At 45.0% G+C, this 20,866-nt stretch overlaps 1 protein-coding gene across 3 annotated transcripts in view; it reads right to left on the bottom strand.

Moving 5' to 3' along the window:
• The window catches only part of ap3b1a (adaptor related protein complex 3 subunit beta 1a), a 65,171-nt gene that overhangs the window by 27,935 nt on the left and 16,370 nt on the right, over window positions 1-20,866 (bottom strand). For 2 of the 3 annotated variants that reach the window (XM_079735139.1, XM_079735141.1), the window contains exons 7-19: window positions 16,884-17,066; window positions 12,338-12,493; window positions 11,047-11,144; window positions 9,919-9,973; window positions 9,772-9,843; window positions 9,623-9,685; window positions 8,963-9,095; window positions 8,716-8,825; window positions 7,137-7,313; window positions 2,995-3,181; window positions 1,340-1,470; window positions 779-947; window positions 288-444 (exon numbers count right to left, since the gene is read on the bottom strand). In XM_079735139.1, coding sequence (XP_079591265.1) covers window positions 288-444; window positions 779-947; window positions 1,340-1,470; window positions 2,995-3,181; window positions 7,137-7,313; window positions 8,716-8,825; window positions 8,963-9,095; window positions 9,623-9,685; window positions 9,772-9,843; window positions 9,919-9,973; window positions 11,047-11,144; window positions 12,338-12,493; window positions 16,884-17,066 — 1,691 coding nt within the window. The remainder of the gene's footprint in view (window positions 1-287; window positions 445-778; window positions 948-1,339; window positions 1,471-2,994; window positions 3,182-7,136; window positions 7,314-8,715; window positions 8,826-8,962; window positions 9,096-9,622; window positions 9,686-9,771; window positions 9,844-9,918; window positions 9,974-11,046; window positions 11,145-12,337; window positions 12,494-16,883; window positions 17,067-20,866) is intronic. The other variant, XM_079735140.1, reaches the window with a different exon arrangement.

Raw genomic sequence — 20,866 nt, 5'->3', positions numbered from 1 at the left:
GTGTATTTAAAGCAGGCAATGTTGCCATAGAGAACCTTGTCTCCTCACTTGTCACACCGAATACAAAATGGCTGGAGAGGCGAGCAGATGGAGGCGTTGCGTTATTGGCTCGGCGTAGCGCCGCTCACGTTCGCTCGCAGCGAGTACCACAAACGCACACCTGTTATAATTAGCAGAGCCTGTCTGTTAGGCAAGAGAAACTAAACGGGTGACATCTGGATGCGCTGAGTTACCGTGTGTGGGTGGGTGGGGGGGGTCTCAAGACACGGAGGAGATCTACTGCGTACCTGTTGACAGCTTTCGACTTGGCTTTGGAATCAGTGTTTTTCTTATTCTTTTCCTTCTTCTGGTCCGTTTCGGACTCACTGGACCCCTCCCCCGATTGGCTGGAGCTCTTCGCCGACTCGTCGCTCGTCTCCTCGTCGCTTTCCTCGGAGCCTGAGCCTGAGACAAAAAACAAGTTCAATATGTACACAAATTGACACTAAATATATTAGTGTAGACACTTTATGCCATTGCAAAACAGCCCTTCACCACTGAGCTCATCGAGGTCTGGAAGGTCTGCCGAGGTCTGATTGTTGCGAAGGAACAGTCAACCTTACCTTGCAGCCTATTGGATGAACTCTAGCCAGTCACATCCCACCACCACCATGGTGCATACAGAAGTGGCACAATTCCATGAGCAAACGTTACTGCTTTCATTGTTAACGTTTTCATTGAAGTTAAAACTTCAACGTGGGCTGGACACTTGAAACACAGGAATATTAACGTTTCTCACCTTCACTACTGCTGCTGCTGCTGCTGCTGTCGTTGCTGCTGCTGCTGCTGTTCTTGGATCCTTTGCGGTCCTCCTGTTCACCCTCCGAGTCAGAGTAGAACTTGTCCTCTGACTTGGCTGACTTGGCCGGCTTGGACTTCCCCACGGTGGGCACCCACTCATTCACCTGCTGCACCACACAAGAGGAGACCCATAACAAGAGTCCCCCGAGTAGGAGTAGACCAACTGTGTGTTAATGGGCGAGATAAAGTCCAACAGAAGCAATAGGATTTTAAAGGCAAACCTAATTGTTGGAAGGGAAAATTACAGTTACCATAGACAATTCTATTGAAATGGTTAAGAAAAAGGCCCAAACGAGTGGCCATGTTGTTCTCAAACATAACATACTGAACTTGCATCATGCATTTATTTCAACCAAACAGTAAAGAAAGCACCGTGAAATAAATAGGTTTTAAATATAACCCACTATTAACAATAGTCTGAACACTAAGACCACAGCTATGTATCGGATCCATGTGAAGTGCATATAATGAGACCAAGCATTAGTGGGCCCGCCAGTACCGGCTCGATGACCTCCACGTTCCTCACAGACTGGTCCGGAGCAACCGCCGGCCAATCAGAGAGCTCCTGGTAGCCCGAGGCTTTGAGGTTAAGGCTGTGGGAAAGCGTTCCCAGCTGGTAGCGATCGCGGTCTGAAGGGGACAGGAGGCGGAGGAATCGGCTCAGACAGATCAGCGGTAAGGTTTAGGAGTTATTGATGGAGAACGCAATGGAGTGGATGAGAAACGGAGAGATAAATAAAAGTCTGTGAAGGTTACTTCAGTTATTAGCATTCAAAATGTGGCTTAGTGTCATCAAACCAACAAAGAGCTCTTTAGTACAAGGTCTATGCATCCTCTCCCAATTTACACTATTAATTACATGGGTGTCAGGTGGTGTGTGTGTGTGTGTGTGTGTGTGTGTGTTGTGTCAATGTGCAGTGGGAGCTTTGTTCTAAAAACTGTGCTTCACTTCTAAAAAAAACTAAACCCTAAATTGTGAATATTAAAAATGACAGGGACTGTTAACGCCTTGCATAAACAGCCAGTTGGTGCAAAACGACCTCAGAATGTTAATGTATTGCAACGCTTATTCGGCCGAAATTGTTTCAAGGAGAGGGAGGGAGGGAGGTAGGGAGAGGGGGATGGAGAGGGGGGGAGAGAGAGGAGGAGGGAGAGAGAGGAAGAGAGAGTGAGTGAGAGGGGGATGGAGAGGGGGGGAGAGAGAGGAGGAGGGAGAGAAAGGAAGAGAGAGTGAGGGAGAGGGTGAGGGAGAGGGAGAATGAGAAAAGGTTACCGTTAACAGAGTAATTTGCCCATCTCATTAGTCCTAGGTAAAGACAGACGACCCCTGTGCCCTAGAGAGAGCTAGTCACAGCAGAATGATAAAACTACGGGTTCTGTATTCTCCATTGTCCCTCTCCCGCTGAATTAACATAACTCCACCGAGAGCAGAGGTCCAGTTCACATGGGTGTCACGCAGATACTCTTAATGTAGGGGGAGCGACAACTCATTCCACCATTGTTGTTATGTTGTCATTGAGAGGATGCCATATTAGTGCCATACAGGAGCACATTGGTTAACATGCTGTTGTTGTTGGACACGTGAAAACAGAGAGAAATAATTAAAAAGGCAAAGACATTTTGTCAATGAGTAATTTTTGTTTGAAAAGACAAAAATTCTTGCTGATGTCAGGACCGCAGAGTCGCTGACCAGCTTTCGCAAAAGACTCAAGTGTAAAGACTTGCCCTAGACTTTGCATGGCCACCCCCCGCCCCCCGACGCACCTATTGTTTGCTGTACGTCTTGGCACTTAATGTACGCACTTATTGTATGTCGTACGTCCTGGCATTTAATATAAGCACTTATTGTATGAGGTCCTGGCACTCCATAACAATTTTTTTTTACTGAGTTGTGTAGCATCTTATCCTAGCTGCCTTTGTTGCGAATGGGTCAACTTAGCGATTGGAAGTGCTTTGCACTCTTTGAACATCCTTACGATACCGACCGATACATTGTTGTTTCTCCTTCTTCGGACGTATTTATTGTAAGTCACTCTAGATAAAACCGTCTCTGAATGCCTTTAATGTAAATGTAAATGTTGAAGGTTGGTGTATCTTATGGAGCAAAGGTAAACGGAGAAGCTTTCGTTGTGAGGGAGGTTTAGGAGGTTATACCTTTGAAGGCCGACTGCAACAGCGGCGCCGGCTTGGGGGCCAGCAGGATGCGGCGTGCGTATTTACTAAGCGCGCCGCTCTTTTCGTTGGGCACGATCAGCTGGCGTATGAAGCGTGTGCGGTCGCGGATGTCGTAGTTCTGGTCGTACTTCCCCAGGTTCAGGATGTACTGGGTCAGCAGCTTGGTCTGTCGGATGGAAGAAACATTTTAAAGATCCCATTTCATGTTTTTTTTGTGTTAATAATTGCATTTGCAAAGCCTGTATGTTAAAAATACCTGTTAATATTCTCACACTTTTCAGTTCTGCAAAACCAATTTTAGCTTATTTCAAAAACTGTTGCTTTAAGACATGTTTCAAAAACATGTTTCAAAAACATGTTGCTTTAAGGCCCCCCTCCCGAGTAGCCCAGTCTGCTGTGATTGGTTCTCCAGTTAGTTACGCAAAAGAGTTGTAGTGACACAAGTGACGTTACGCATCCCTGATTATGGGCGCGCATGCATACTTGCGTACCAGTTATGTGCACCCCATGTCATATAACAGTCTAAAGCAAAGGGAATGTCGAAAAAGCATGATATCATCCCTCAAAGGGAGAAAGAATATAGTTCTATGAGATAATCAGGCAAATCATAAATAGAAAAGGAAACAGTGCTGATAAATAAGCTTCTTATGAAACATTTTCCATTCCCCTTATTCCTCTTCATCTTTTACTACATCTGTTTCCTCCTCAGGTCTAGGTCTACAGGCTGGAGAAACACACCTACAGTGGGGCAAAAAAGTATTTAGTCAGCCACCAATTGTGCAAGTTCTCCCACTTAAAAATACGAGAGAGGTCTGTCATTTTCATCATAGGTAAACCTCAGCTATGAGAGACAAAATGAAAAAAAAAATCCAGAAAATCACATTGTCTGATTTTTTAAGAATTTATTTGCAAATTATGGTGGAAAATAAGTATTTGGTCACGTACAAACCAGCAAGATTTCTGGCTGTCACAGACCTGTAACTTCTTCTTCTTTAAGAGGCTGTTTACCTGTATTAATGGCACCTGTTTGAACTCCTTATTAGCATAAAAGACACCTGTCCACAACCTCAAACAGTCACACTCCAAACTCCACTATGGCCAAGACCAAAGAGCTGTCAAAGGACACCAGAAACACAATTGTAGACCTGCACCAGGCTGGGAAGTCTGAATCTGCAATAGGTAAGCAGCTTGGTGTGAAGAAATCAACTGTGGGAGCAATTATTAGGAAATGGAATACATACAAGACCACTGATAATCTCCCTCGATCTGGGGCTCCACGCAAGATCTCACCCTGTGGGGTCAAAATGATCACAAGAACGGTGAACAAAAATCCCAGAACCACACGGGGGGACCTAGTGAATGACCTCCAGAGAGCTGGGACCAAAGTAACAAAGGCTACCATCACTAACACACTACGCCGCCAGGGACTCAAATCCTGCAGTGCCAGACGTGTCCCCCTGCTAAAGCCAGTGCATGTCCGGGCCCGTTTGAAGTTTGCTAGAGAGCATTTGGATGATCCAGAACAGGATTGGGAGAATGTCATGTGGTCAGATGAAACCAAAATAGAACATTTTGGTAAAAACTCAACTCGTCGTGTTTGGAGGAGAAAGAATGCTTAGTTGCATCCAAAGAACACCATACCTACAGTGAAGCATGGGGGTGGAAACATCATGCTTTGGGGCTGTTTTTCTGCCAAGGGACCAGGACGTCTGATCCGTGTGACGGAAAGAATGAATGGGGCCATGTATCGTGAGATTTTGAGTGAAAACCTCCTTCCATCAGCAAGGGCACTGAAGATGAAACGTGGCTGGGTCTTTCAGCATGACAATGACCCCAAACACACCGCCCGGGCAACGAAGGAGTGGCTTCGTAAGAAGCATTTCAAGGTCCTGGAGTGGCCTAGCCAGTCTCCAGATCTCAACCCCATAGAAAATCTTTGGAGGGGGTTGAAAGTCTGTGTTGCCCAGCGAAGGCCCAAAAACATCACTGCTCTAGAGGAGATCTGCATGGAGGAATGGGCCAAAATACCAGCAGCAGTGTGTGAAAACCTTGTAAAGACTTACAGAAAACGTTTGACCTGTCATTGCCAACAAAGGGAATGTAACAAAGTATTGAGATTACCTTTTGTTATTGACCAAATACTTATTTTCCACCATAATTTGCAAATAAATTCTTTAAAAATCAGACAATGTGATTTTCTAGATTTTTTTTTTTCATTTTGTCTCTCATAGCTGAGGTATACCTATGATGAAAATTACAGGCCTCTCTCGTCTTTTTAAGTGGGAGAACTTGCACAATTGGTGGCTGACTAAATACTTTTTTGCCCCACTGTATATACCATCTCAGGTAGGCATGGAAACGAGAACAACGTTCCTCTCCATCTTCTCAACGTAGCCCTTCACCTGACAGACCATCCAGGGGGAGGGGCTTAATGATCTGCTGGGTCTAGGATTTGGCGTCTAGGCCCATAAACTCAAGTCATTGGTCTTGTACACCTCCAACAGCCTGGACCATTAGCAGAACCCTATCTTACTGCCAGTGTTGGGAAAGTTCACTTTCTACGTGAACTAGTTCAAAGTTCAGTTCACAAATTTTAAAATGAACTAGTTCAGTTAAATGTTCATAATTCAAAATTTTGAACTAAGTTCACAGTTCTTTTTTTCAATATTTTGCTGTGAGCTATTCATTTTTTCTGGTATTTTGAACATTGAGCCCCCTTTGTGGTTTGTCTAGGATGAAATAGAGTGGTTGAATCAAGTATCGTAGCGAAATACAGTTTCTATCGTTTTATTGCACATTTAGCGCATTTTGTAAATCCCATTGAATTCTGTTGGAAGACTCATTGCTCGTTGGCCGGAAACGGAAAGGGGGGGGTGTTCACGTTTGGTTGTAGTCTTTTCGCTCTGTTCTAGCCCTACTGATTAGACGGAGAACCGAGCGAAAAGACTACAACCAAACGTGAACATCCCCCCTTTCTGTTTCCGGACAACAAGCAACGATTCTATGAGGTATTGTAGTCCGCTGAGCTATGAGCCAGAGAGCAAACGTTATGGATTGTACATATTTATAATTCGAAATTCGTCTCAGCCTTTATACCACAGATACTCTAGGGTCTATAGCATATAACCGCGTCGTCTGATTACAGTTTAATGTAACAGTAAGCTGGCAACACCGCAACTGCAAATTAACCACACAGAGAATACCAATGCAACCGGTCAAACGACACGGCGATCTGCGTGCGCATCCGCTGTGTTGATAAACAAATAACCCCCATATTGACCGACGTTCAACCAAGTGAGCGTGCCGTTCACAGACACCAGAATGAACAAGTTCACAGTAACGTTCATCAGGCAGTAATACAGTATGTTCAGTTCACGATGGTTCACGTTCGCCCAAAATATGAATGAGTTCATGAACTATCGTTCAATGAACGCGTTCAGGCAAAACACTGCTTACTGCACTGTACAGGGGTGTCCCATTAAACACAGGGGTAACAGCGTCCTTCCGAGGAGACGTCAAACCGAGGTCCTGACTCACTGAGGTCATAAAAGATCCCAGGGCACTTATCGACAAGAGTAGGGGTTTCCCTGTTGTCCTGGCTGAAACTGCCCAACCAGCCTCATTCAATCTGGCCCCCTAATCATCCCCCTGTATAATTGGCTGACTCATTAATTCCCTCACTCTCCACCTCAAGCTGGTGTGTGGTGAGCGTTCTGGCGCCGATTGGCTGCCGTGCATCACCCAAGTGGGTGCTGGACACTGGTGGTGGTTAGTGAGGTCCCCCCTCGCTGTAAGCGCTTTGAGTTCCCAGACAAATAAGCGCTATATAAATTCAGTGAATTATTATTATTTGTGTTCAGATGCTTTTAAAAAGCTCATTCACACCCAGATTGTTTGTGTCATTGTGTGTCGGTGTGAACTTATCAGTAGGTTCTGTGAACACGAAACCTTACAAGATCAACACCTTCATAAAATGATGGTTAATTATGGTTTGTGATTACCGGCGAACAAACTTGAAAGCTGTGATTGGACAGCCTCAACGTGACTAAGCCTAATCAGGTGCAGCAGGTGCAGGTGAATGCTGTATGGTGTCCCCCTAGGGTCCCTCTGGGGTCCCTCACCTGTTTGGAGTTGGTCAGGTAGAGTTTGGCGGCCAGGTTGACGATCTGCAGCTTGACGATGTCCTCCTCCGACGTGAAGCTCTTGGCCATCTTACGGAGGACGTCGGGGGCGATCTTGGGCACCCTCTCGCAGTACTCCCCAATCAGCCACAGGATGCTGGCCCGGGCCATCGCCACCTAGCCGCCCGCAGAGGGGAGCACACATGTTCAGCCGCTTGGAGGTTATTTTAAGTTCAGTAATGAGCTGATGCTTTTAAAGATCCCAAATCATGCCTTTTTAGGGTTGATAATTGCATTTGGGGGTACAACTAGAATAGGGTTACATGCCTCTATATAAGAAATACCCCACACTGCCAAACCACATTTCTGCCAAACCAATTTCAGCGTCTTACAAAAACGTTCTGATTTGTATCATGTTGCTTTAAGCCCCCCCTCCCGCGTAGCCCAGTCTGCTGTGATTGGTCGAACGCTTTGCATGTGTGTGTGCAAATTCACACCCCTGAGAAATTGTTAACATTGTGGGTAACCAGGGACTGCACTGCCCACTGCACAGTCTGATGGCACACTATTATGGAAGAAAAGTTTGAGGGCAAACAAGCTGTATCACACATTTATTGGGGGGCGTCCTCGGGGGGCGTGAATACTCCCCCTGGCTCTGACTTAGTTTTTCTAGCTTAGGAGACGTTAAACATGTATACATACGTCATACATACGTCATATAACAGTCTAAACTAAAAAGGAAGAAAGGAAAATTCGAAAGAGCATGATGATCACCCCCAAGTGACTTGCAGAGAATCCAGGTCCTGTGCCCATTATTGAGCAGATAGGGGAGGCTGTGCACAATGGGTTAGGGTTATCTCACCAAGAACTTTCAGCTGGGACCCGAACACTCTAGCCACTAGACCCCTAGTATGTTTCAATGTACCAAATAGAAAATGGTGTTTGCAAACAAAATGGCAAAATGGCTAACTTTCCCAACGTGCCCTAACAGACCACTGCCTGCCCGCAATACAGACCTACTGAGTTGTGACGGATTATGTGCATTAGTAGGACCCTTCAAGCAGGGATACAAGGAGACAGAGATGTAAGTCCGCTCCTGGCCTCATTAAACCAACAACTGCAGAGCCAGCTTCCGCAAGACTGAAGACGCACTTGTTCAGAGTTCACCGAGACTCTGCATAGCCACCCCTCTCATAGTTATTGTATGTTGTACGTTCTAGCACTTAACTAATGCACTTATTTAATGTCATACTTAGGTATATAACTTAGTTGTTTAGCATCTTATCCTAGCTATCTTTGTTGTTTACGGGGAATGGGAATCGATTGTAAGTGCTTGGCACTTGGTTCCACAAACATCCTTACTGTACTGACAGCGATATATTGTTTCACCTTCTTCTGACAAATGTACTTATTGTAAGCCGCTTTGGATAAAAGCGTCTGCTAAATCCCCTTAATGTAACTCAGATATTGCAGTCTGACTACTTTGTACCCTTTCGAGATCACCGTATTCGTCTGCAGGTCACTAGCCTATGAGAACACAACCGTTTAGAGTATCTAGCTCTAGGCCTACACATTGTACCGTGATCTTGTCAAAGAGCTTGGCCATGTGCTTGATGATTTCACTGTGCTGGGTGGGTTGGGTCTGCAGGAGCTTCTTGATCACCACCACACTCTCCGCCACCACCGTCTCTGTGGAAAACAGCACAGGGTGTCTCAAAACACACACACACACACACACACCCCCCTCCCCGCAGATCTTCACAGAACAAACACACACAGAAATTATGACAGGACCTGGATAATAAACTAAGTGTGTTGGACGGTACCGTCTCGGTTGGAGAGCAGCAGCACCAGGCCATTGAGACAGGTGTCTGTGACCTCAGAGATGTTGGTGGCACACCTGCCGATGGCCTGAATGGTGGCGGCAGCAAACGCTTTGTCCTGGCTCTTCACATAGGTCTGGAGGGAGAGGGGATAGCACTGAGAAGGAGCATTTGCAATGTTCTGGGGGAGACGGCACAGAGCCTTGGCAGGAAACCAACCACTGCCAGGCTTGGGTCGGCATGTAGCTCAGGAGGTAGAGCAGGTTGGCTGGTAACCGGAAGGTTGCTCGTTCGATACCCGGCTCTTACAAGCCAGGGAAGAGTGTCGAGGTGTCCCTGAGCAAGACACCTCACCCTGACTACTCCTGACAAGCTGGCTGTCGCCTTGCATGGTTTAAACCGCAGTCGGTGTTTGAATATGTGCATGAATGGGTGAACGTGAGGCAATATTGTATCGCGCTTTGAGTGGCCACTGGTTAGAAAAGCGCTGTGTAAATGCAGTCCATTTAACATCAACAACAACTAACAAGTGTGAATCTTTCAATCATTCTGATTTTTGAGGCTAGATGAATACACAAATGCTAACCCTACAGTGGGAATGTATGCTGGTCATGATACGAAATATGAATAAAAGACAAAGTACATTTATAAACCAAGACAAACCTGGAATTCTCTCAGAATGGTGGATATGTTTGCCTCGTTGGCCAGGTTGGTGAGAATCTCCAGCTGAGGAGGGAAAACACGGGTTTTAAAATAGTAATTTCAAACAGAACTTTAGTTGTCACAACAGCTCCATGGCCGTGTTGAGCTACCTTCAGTGTTTTGATGTGAGTGGGGTCTGTTGACCTCACGTAGAAGCTCTTCATGTAGGGTTCAAACATGCCCTGGGTGGGGGAGACACATCATGTTATACGTGACAGGATTCACATCGTCTGGGACTCTCTGTAGTGACATCTTACCTTCCTCTGGATCGACATGGTGGCAATGTTTTGCAGCACCACGTACTGCACCTCTCTGGAGAGAGACAAAGACACGTCTTTATGACTCCATCATTTACCCACTAGTCATCCAGCAGACACGCTCATCAAAGACAATCCTTGTTATAAATGCGGCTCACAATCAGGTTATGTTTTTTTTTTTTTTGCTTTTTTATACTTTATGCTAGAGTGAGATAGACAGGAAGGTATTGGGGAGAGAGGGGAGGACATAGGGAAAAGGACCACGGACAGGAATTGAACCCGGGTCGCTGCGATCAGGGCTGGGCCTTAATGGTATGCGGCCCCAAATGACAACGATAGGTCATCAGAGAATTAGGAAACAAAGTGGAAAAACAAGCCTCTCTGTCCAAAACAATGCTTTAGCTTTGTTTTGGTTTGTTTGTGTCGGCCAGTACGAGTCACTATTCTCCCAGCACCCCGGGGGGCAGCATAGGAAATGTATTGGCAAGAATACACAGCCTGCCGCAGCCATGGAAGCGATCAACAAACGGGAGATTGCACTACATTCTACCCAACCTAAAAAATATCTTTCGGAAAAACTCAATGACCAAAGCCGTGCTAAAGCACGGGTCAATCCTTTGAAAGACGGAGCCAGCTTAGAGCCCACAAGGGTTTGAAGACAGATGACAGGTGAGCAGGTTTATAATTTGCAAACAATAAATTAATTGCAAACGTATCCATGAGCTGATCAACTGAGTATGTAGGACTTGTCATCGCAGGTCATAGTCAGAACAGAATCATGGTATCATTCTATCGCCCCAGTCGGCTTAGTCTAAATAGTCCAACCTTTCCAACACTCCCCCTAATACACCACTGCCTGTAGGTGGTTAACCATTCCACAAGAATAATGCGGTGGGTTCCTGGTATCTGTAGATTTACGTCTGTTAAATATGGACTTTTACATCCCACTCTTTGTTAGGGGTTGGATTTCTATGACTGATAAACAGGGACTACAAGCACACGCAGACAGTAGGACAACTCCTATTGGGAGTCGGACAGCCTATGAACACGTCAAATGATGAGTCGGTTGAAAGTGTTTGTGGGCCTTCAGTGCAGTGTAGAGCTGAGACAAAGTGGTCTGAATCCTACCTGTGGCTTCTGAGCAGTCTGACCAGGGACTTGGTGACAGCGCTGACTTCGTGCGTCGGTGCAAGGTGCCAGTAGAGCTGGGCCACGGCCATCACCACCTGAAAGACCCCAAGGCTTTAGTGATGATGTCATTCACAAAAAAACAGCAGAAGACTTTGGTAATGATGTCATTCAGAAAGACCCCAGGAGAAGATACTAGTGAGGATGTCATTCATCACTTTAGTGATGATGCTCAATATTTGCTATTGTTGTCGTGTTGCATGTATTCACTGTCAATATACATTTCTAAACTTGGTTTATGAATTCCAATCTAGAAAAATCAAACATTATAGGTATAGTGAGAATAGACAAAATAAGAGTAAAAATCTTAAACCCAACTAATCTCTGAAATGTTTCTCAGAGACCCTCTAAAAAGGCACCTCTGTGATTCCCCAGAGAACCTTCAAAAATAAAATAAATAAAAATAAACCTGGCACGACGGAAAAGGATGTGTGCACAGCAGCCATCATACTGATGTGATCCAGCCTCTCTATTAAGATGGAGCACATGGCCAAGTTTTCTCCACAGGCAAGCGGCGTTTTTAATCAAAACTTTGTATTTGGGGGCATTTGTCCTCCAGCTGCCGCACAGCGACAGAGACCTTGAGGCTCCTGGTGATGGAGTTCTGCTCCCACTCCATTTTCCTCTCAGCTTTTTTATATCCCTGCATCCATCCGTCCATCCAGCCTTCAGATGCATTAGGCTGCTACAGTAAACGTGTTGGTAATGTGTGTGTGTGTGTGTGTGTGTGTGTGCGCTCGCGTGCGTGCGTGCGCGTGTGTGTGTGTGACACAACATAGACCAGCGTCTCCATTAGTCAACCACAAGGTCTTAGTGTTTAAGTTATGAACACATGTCTGCATGCTGAAAATGGTGAGGAACCAATCCGAATGACTGCTTTTGCTTAACCAACACAAATGATGCCTTCAATGTGTTGTGTACATTGAAGACCAAATATTCACCCTTGTTCAATTCCAGTATTCCCTCCAAACGTCACAATGCTCTGTATGTACTCGAAATGGAGCATTATTTCTAAAGATGCTCCCAGATACACCGACCAACCACACGCCAAGTATGTCTACTCCTTGACAGACATTGTACCCCCAACATTCTTCATAGTAGCATTCTAGAAACATCTTCAACAACAGGTCTACTTCTTTCTCCATAGTCTAACTTCCTTAGCAATGCTATTTAATGTTAAGCAATGTGATGAAAGCAGAGAACAGAGTATGTGATGTTGCTGTGTACTCACTGCAGTGTTCCTGCTCTGCAGGAGCGGCCTGGTGTTGCGCAGCAGCAGTCGGTGGTCTGGGTCCATCATGTAGGGCTTGGTCTCCGTCTCGTCTCTCTTCTCCTCCGAATCAGAGTCGTAGAAGGCCTTCTCGTTGTTCTCATCAAATGAGACGCCCTGAAAGCCAGCGAGATGGAGATCATCCTCTTGGACAAACAGATCATGATGTAAATAGCCTGCACACAATATAAACAAGACTGAAATACTTTCAAACTTTGAATTCAACTTCATTAAAATTATTTTCAGTTTAACAAAATAAACTAGAAAATGCATTTCCTGCAGAAAATGCCGTGAGTGCTGTAGTACAAAGTGAGGTTGAAAATATTTTTTAATAAAGCCACATAGATTAAGACATAAAGAAACGTTAAATGTCTTAAATCAAGGTAAGGGATTTGAACAAAAGTTCAAAAGTCTAAATGGAGGAAACAATGTAAACATGCACACCATTTAAAGGCCGTGTTGCAGGGTTTATTTTCCAACGATTTTGTGCAATTTGCTTGTTGGTAATAAAGATTTAAACTGTTATTTATTGTATTTATTGTTGTTAGGTATCACAAAACGGAATGTAATTCGAAAAAGTAGGTACTATTTTAGCGGTTTGCTATTGATTCTCATTTCCCCCAGAATGCATTGCATGACGTCACGTTGGGGAGACGCGGACCAAAGCCGCATCCCTTGAGAGTAGAGACTAGTAAGAGAGTGTTCAGCAGATTATACAGATACATAGATATATATATATATAGATATTATATATAGTTAGTATATGCTTAGGGCTGCAGGATATATCGGCTATGTAAGATATATCGATATAATTTCCAAGGATACAAGATTTGACAATATCGTTTATATCGATATATGCGTTAAAATGGTCAGTTTCCACCTCAAGCGTCTGTGTTTGCCTTGGAGACTGTGTGAGCTCGACCCCTCCCCCTCTGCCCTTCCGAACAAAGACGCCTCATTCCCGCCCCGCCGCCCCCTGACAACACAACAAGCATGGAGGATACCGGTAAAGGAAACGAGACGGCGGCGGGAGACGAAATTATTTCAAAGAGGAGAAACAACGGCTCCATAATATGGAAATGGTTCGGGTTTAAAAAAACAGATGAGCAGCAGCTGCAGGTCATCTGTAGAGAGTGTAGCAAAACCGTTGCGGCTAAAAGTGGAAGCAGGACAAATCTCCTCCCCCATTTACAGCAGCGGCACAAAGTGCAGTGAGAAATGCGTACCTCCGTGGCTGTGCTGCCTCCTTCACGCACGGGGAGCCATATGACAGGAAAACCACAAAGTGGCATGATATCACTAAAGCGGTGCCCTACCGCATCGCAAAAGACATGGTCCCGGTCGCAACTGTGTCCCAGGATGGATTCAAAAAGTTGCTTCAAACAATGGACCCAAGGTATAGATATAGATATATGTTGCAGTCATACTGACCTGTGTTTTAATAAAAGTGCTTGCAACATCTCACATGTGGCTTTTGACTTAGAAAAAAAGCATCTAACTCACTCCATAGAAAATATCGATATATATATCACCATTCATCCAAAAAATATCGGGATATCATATTTTGCCCACATCGTGCAGCCCTATATATGCTACACTTGAACCCCCTAAGATGGCACAATTTGATTGGTTCGCCATCTCGTGATATTGGGCAATATCCCATGATTGACATCTCAAACTCGATATTGTTTTCATCGCAAAATGTCCGCTAATAACAACAAATAAACCTTCAGTCTCGGGGGCTATTCCCCACTATTCACTTTGCCTTCGGCGAATAATTGTTGATTAATAGCCTAGATAGATAGATAGCCTAGTCAAGTCTTTATTAATACCAAACTACACAAATCGTCGGGAATTCATTTAGGTGATCCGGCTCACACAGTATAGCCTACAAGACCACACAGAACAAGGGAGACAACAAGTCTGACTGGACATACACAAAATACATCACATTAAAACTAGACACATGCGTTGATTGATAGATAGATAGATAGATAGATAGATAGATAGATAGATAGATAGATAGATAGATAGATAGATAGATAGATAGATAGATAGATAGATAGATAGATAGATAGATAGATAGATAGATAGATAGATAGATAGATAGATAGATAGATAGATAGATACAGATGGAAAGATAATTAAATATGTTCTATTATTTGCCTTGGGGAGCCAGCCAATCCTGTGCGAGTATGCAAATTAGCCATGTGCGCCTAACACAAGAAAGACTAATGTTGAGAAGTCATACTAAAAACGGATAGCAAGCAAAAGCTAAACCAGACTGTATCAATCACATACTTTGGGTCCATTCTAACTTATGGTAAGAGGCTAGTCTTTAAATCTTTGCAGTGACTGAATGTTGATGATAAAACGGATTGTTTTGCATTAGATGAGTGTGTGCGACTGTGCGTGTGTCCTTTCCGGCTTCGGCATACTGCATGGTTATGAAGGCCTTGTGGTTAGTTGTGGTCTTAGTGAAGCAGCCTAGCCTTGGAGTTGGATAAGTTGGAGTGATTTTGTACGGGCGTGCGAGAGTGAGAGAGAGCACACCCGCCGTGGTGATGTTTGGCTTGTTGTGGGCTGTCTGTCAGCCTCCGCCAGGTTGGACATGTGCTTTGTGTATGTGTTCAATGTACATCTGTCTGGTCGTATTTACGGTAGATTGATGGTTAAATAATGTCACACCACGATTGGTTATACTTGAAGGCTCTCATTTGCAAGTGCACTGATTGCGTGTCCGGTAGGCTAAGTTAGCCCATAGCTAGCATTATGCCTTCTCTTTCTAGATCTTCTGACTAAGTTTACCGGTACTTACGACATAATCGCTGTCACTAGATATAAAGAAAACGTTGACTTTCACTCGGTGCTATTCACTGACAGTAAAAATAAATAAAAGTGTTGTTATTGTATGCACTGCTGTTCATTGACTAGCTCCAGCGCTCCCTGCTGCGTTGCTAAATGATAGCAACTCTCCACTCATTCTCCTCTGACCATGCATTTAATTGGCTTTGACCGCTATCAGTTCTCAGCAATTCCTCATTCGCCCTCTCACGTCTGACAGGTTCGAAATTATACTGCTGTGGGCCATCATACATGTTATTTGTGGTTCTTGCCACCTCTTAGACGCCATAGTATTAGTACTAGGCTGAGGCTACCTTCCAACACGTCTCCCCAACGTGACGTCATCGCCGAATGGCGTTAGAAAACACCCGTTACTGCCAAAAACGACTAACACTATTTTGGAGACATTTTACAAATAATACACATATTTTGAGTGCTTTATGTACCCATTAATCAAAACTTCCGGTTAACCTGCACGTAGGCCTTTAAGAAAATGTAAATGGTTGGAAACAAATAAAGTGACAGCTGAATGAAAAGCGCAAAGCATTGCTAAAAATGCAGAAATGTAAAATTAATTAAACTGAAGAATCTGAAAGGTCAAATGTATTGCCCTGCACTGGTGTGTGTGTGTGTGTGTGTGTGTGTGTGTGTGTGTGTGTGTGTGTGTGTGTGTGTGTGTGTGTGTGTGTGTGTGTGTCCTTAAGAGAAAAGCGAGCCGGTGAGTGATTAAAAGTAGCCCAATAGAGAGGGAAAAACAGCCCAATCTGGCAACACTGCCTGAACGTCCTCCAAAAGTAGCCCAATCCAGCAGGAAAAAACAGCCAATCTGGCAACACTGCTGAACGTCCTCACGCTCCAGCGTCAACGTAAATCAATAACCAACCTAGCCAACTAACCCTAACCAACCCCAAACCAAACCGGTATGAAACTAAAACTCTGATTCTGAAGAAAGTTTAAATGATATTGAAATTCCGTTTAGATATTATTGAAGATACAAGTGTGTAGATTTGTTAAATTATTTGAACGAAGACAAACGGTTGAAAATTGATTTAGTTACGTCTTAAACAGTTGAAGTACCAGAGGACGGCTCCCATTGATTTCCATGTTAAAAAAAAGATAATATTTTAAAAGTAGAATATCTTAAAAGTATAAAAAAAAAATTAAATCTGAAAAGAAACGCGCGATTCCAAGCTATTCTGAACATTTTAAAATTTAGATAGGCCCCAAAGTTTGTGGAGAATAATAAAGAGGAAAGAATTTTAGAATAAAACTTATGAAGAACAATAGTTGAGCGCTGCATGCAGCACTCACCTAACAAGAAAAAAAATATCTTAGTTCAATGTTTTTTCATTATATTTTACTATTGACTAGCCCTTCAGCAGACCAAAAGTGTCAAAAGACTTCCCATGAATCCAGATTCAGGACGTTATCTCTTGGATGTTGCCAGGTAGCCTGGGGACATTGGGGGGTCGTACCAACACAAACACCCTGACTGACCCTGCCTACACCACCGCACCATTAGGTTTCCACCGGTCATGTTCCACCCTTCCACCCCTGGAACCAGAAGGGGTCATGTTCCACCCTTCCACCTCTGGAACCAGAAGGGGTCATGTTCTCTCCTTCAACCCCTGGAACCAGAAGAGGTCCTGTTCCCCGGCCTCACCTCCTGCCAGGGGCTGGTGAACTGGGTGCGGGCGTAGCGCGTTAGCATGGAGATGATCACCACCTGGCCCCACTCCTCCACGTCCACCAGCAGGTTACACAGCTTGCGGTAGTTCTTGTGGATCAGGTCGATGCGGTCAGGACACACCTCCTCGAACGCCATCACCACGCTGCCTGCCACCAGCTGAGGGAGGACATATGGGACAGCGAAACGCTGGAGTGAATGATGTACACACACACACACACACATTCACACACACATGCATGGCCCCTTTAGGTAATGCCAGGATGCGCATATTAGCTTTTTTGGGAGCAAAATAAAATAGTAGGCTGATGTTTTACACACATTTTCCATTGACACAAAAAACTCAAAACAAAGAATATGAACGGACGTGACACTGGTGTTAGAGAACTTGCTCATATTGTACTTAATGGAATGAGCACCACAATGGTGATTTACTGCTTTGATTAAGGTAAACAAGACTACAGCTCAAATAGTCAGGACTTAATTAGACGGAAAATCTAAACGCTTAGCGGTTTTCTTTTTTTCACACCGTGCTGTGAAAGAAATCCGACGATAACAAATTGCCGTTTCCAATATGGCATCCGTCTCACAATACTCATTGGCATTTTCAGTTTTTCCTCAGCTCAAGTGTTATTTAAATACTGATGTTATGAGGGTTGGGAGACGCACACACAGAAAGAGAGAGACAGAGACAGACAGATAGACAGAGAGAGAGAGAAAGACACAGAGACAGAGAGAAGAGAGACACAGAAAGACAACACCGCTACACGCTACAATCAGCCAGCGGTTTTATTGGAGAGAGAGAAACCCCATTTGGGTGTGTGTGCGTGTCGCTCCCCGGCAGCAGCGTGCTGGTCTCCAAGCGTCCTGACTGAGCGGCCTGACTGAGTGACACGGCGGCGCATTAATATGCAAACAGCATTAACACGGCAGGCGGACGGGAACGCAGGGTGAGGAAGGGATGGGGAGCGGGAGCAGAATCTGGTATTGCCAATTAACGTGTGCGGGCCCCGGGTGGCCCCGCTGGTAACCCTGGAGCCATCCTATCAGCCCTGTCATGAGCACACATTGATTGTGTGTGGCTGGGCATGCATTTCTCTCCCTGTGTGTGTGTGTGTGTGTGTGTCGGTGTGTGTCTGTGTGTGTTCTCTGAGAGCGGAGTAACCCTTGGCCAGGCCTCGTATTTTGAGACACTTCCCAACAAATACTGACGTTTGAAGGAAACATTTTAATGTTTTATAAAGCATCCAGGCAGATTTGTTTAGTTTCCCTCACCTGCTGGGGAGCTTATAAAAAGCTAACAAGAAAATAGTAGTTCAAGATACTGTTAGATAAAAGGTGTATACAGGTATTTTCATGCTCTACCTTTGTACTATTTGGTGATTTATCTGAAGCTTTTCATTTAGAAGCAGATTGGTAGAGGAATCCTACTCAATGATGCCTACAGGCATATTGTGGTACAAATCCCCAACCTTTCTGCAAGGAGGGGAACACACAATCTCCTACACTATCCTATTATTTTTTACATTCAGGTGACCTCACATCAAGGCAGCCAATGAGAACCCACCATCTCCCCATCCTCTTTTACATCCAGTCGACCTGAGCTCAGATATCAATCAGAACACCTGCATATAGACAACATGTATTTAAATATGTGTGGCATGTAAACATGTATGCTCCCTAGGTGTCTGGGACATGATGATGTGTGGCTATACGTCATCCATTGCCAAGGTTAGCTTAGCCGCGCGCAGGGTTGAGAGACAGGCTGTGTGCAGCGTCTCTGCACGCCGCTGTTCATTCTGCTCCAACTTCCCCATAAGACACACGCTCCAAGGTAAACTACATGCAACATCAACAAAACTGACACCCCAATCTGGGGAGTTCAAACACCTGCTCCTCCTCCTCACCTTTACCTGACACACCCCTTTTTTTTACGTGACAAGCCGGTAATGGGAAAATCACGCTAAGCAAATGGTTCTTCTAATAACAATACATTTCCTGTAAGATGATGAAGGACCCGGGCCGTTTCCCTGCATCTATTCTGCTATGAATCCTAATTATGCTGGCGGGCGGCACGGAGTGCTGGGTCATCACACCAGCCCGCGCCGCACGCCTCCTCCTGATGGATGGCCGGGTGTGGGGTCTGCGTTATCCTCCCCCTTCTCCTCCTCCCTCCCTCCCTCCCTCTGTTTTTTCCTCTTAAATTAGTGGGAAGCTCACCTAGCCCCTAATCATAGCAACCCCTTCGTACATGCCCCCCCCAGCTCCTCTACGCTCTCATTTCAATTTTGCAAAGGGTGCGGGGGCTCGGATAGGAGGGATCGATCATTTATCTTGTAATGGCTGAATAATAGATCCATCACACTGAAACAGCTGCACCAACTCCTGGGCTGTCTATGTCATCAGCCCCCCCCTCCCCCCCTCCCGGTCTCCTCTTTAAAAGCAGCGCCTGCTTACCGAGCACCCCCAGGTGTCGCTGCCGTTTAGGTTGACGAGCACATCTGTAAAAAGGTAAATGGCCGCGTGGTTCGCAGACAACGACACAGATTGCAACAATAACCGAACGTTTCCACCGTTTCTCCGTCCTATCCGGTGACATCCAAGGCACCGCCACGATTTACCCCAATTTCCTCCATTGATTTTGCAGATAAAGGGCTAAATGAATCTCAGCCACTCGGCTCAATTAAGTGTGTTACCTGATGCTGTCTTAACGCGGGACCGGTCAGTATGTTGCACTACTAGAACGCCTAATACCATGAAAAGGGATTGGTTCAATTATCGACATGATGCACAAGTGTGTCAACAAAAAACATTGTAGTTATTGTACAAGACTTACAGAAGACACGCCGATAGTTGATGAAAACAAGTAAACAAATGCACTCTGACCTGCAAAAAAAGCACATGCAGTCGGCCAATTGAAAAGCGTTCGTCAGATTTTGAGACCGTGAAGGTTCCTAAATCCCTCTCAAAACTATAGGACATATTTTACAACATACATAACGCACACATTTAAATCACCTGCTGTTATGGCCGACAGCAGACAACAACACAAGCCTAAACGCCAACAACAAGGACCTGACGGCAGGACAAACTAAGATGCCATCATTCTGCCGTCGTAAAAAGTGCATCAGCCAACGGAGAGCCATTAACTATCTGCCGTGTCCAGGAGCTGCTCCATTCATCACCCGCTAATACCACGCTAGCTCCGTGAGATGATAATGCCCTTTCCCTCGCATCCCCCCAGCCCAGTCTGTTGGCCCCCGCTGAAGACCACTCATCTGTCTTTGTTAGCGTCTGCAGCTAAATATGCTATGCATCTGGCACTGGGACTTTCCAAACCCCACCGCATCCCACCCTCCTCCCATACACCCCCACCCGGGGCCAGGGCTGTTTGGCTGCTATGATGACATGGATACAGTGAGTGAATAACAAATTGCAACAAACTGCGTGTGTGTGTGTGTGTTTCTGTGTGTGTGTGATTTATAATGTAATATAAAGAACTTCATATGCTCTGGGAAAAACTGGTTAATATTTATATTATATTGTCCGTCTGAAAGTAGCGTGTTGCGGCACCAGTTGCGGCGGTCCCCATTTGCTAGACGAGGTCTAAAGCAGGAATCTGCGGAGCCGACTAATTCATGTACCATTTTGGGGCCGGAGACGATAAGGGGAAAGGAAGGGGAGAATGTTGGCCTGAGAGAGCATTAAGCTGACACGAGCATCAGAGCTGAAGCCCCTTTCCAAATGTACACTTAACAAGAACCATCTGAAGATGTTTGGCTCTAAGTGGGTGTTAACAAACCATGGCATTGGGGCGCTAGCCCAAGGAAAGAGGGGCTAGGAGGGTGAACGCTTGAGTGGGGCACCCCCCAGTGGTGAGTGTGATCATATATATAAAAAAAAATATATATATATATATATATATATATATATATATATATATATATATATATAAATAA

The sequence above is a fragment of the Pollachius pollachius genome (genome assembly GCF_949987615.1).
Source record: "Pollachius pollachius genome assembly, chromosome: 4".
Lineage (NCBI taxonomy): Eukaryota > Metazoa > Chordata > Actinopteri > Gadiformes > Gadidae > Pollachius > Pollachius pollachius.
This window is presented reverse-complemented; position numbering and strand designations above follow the sequence as displayed.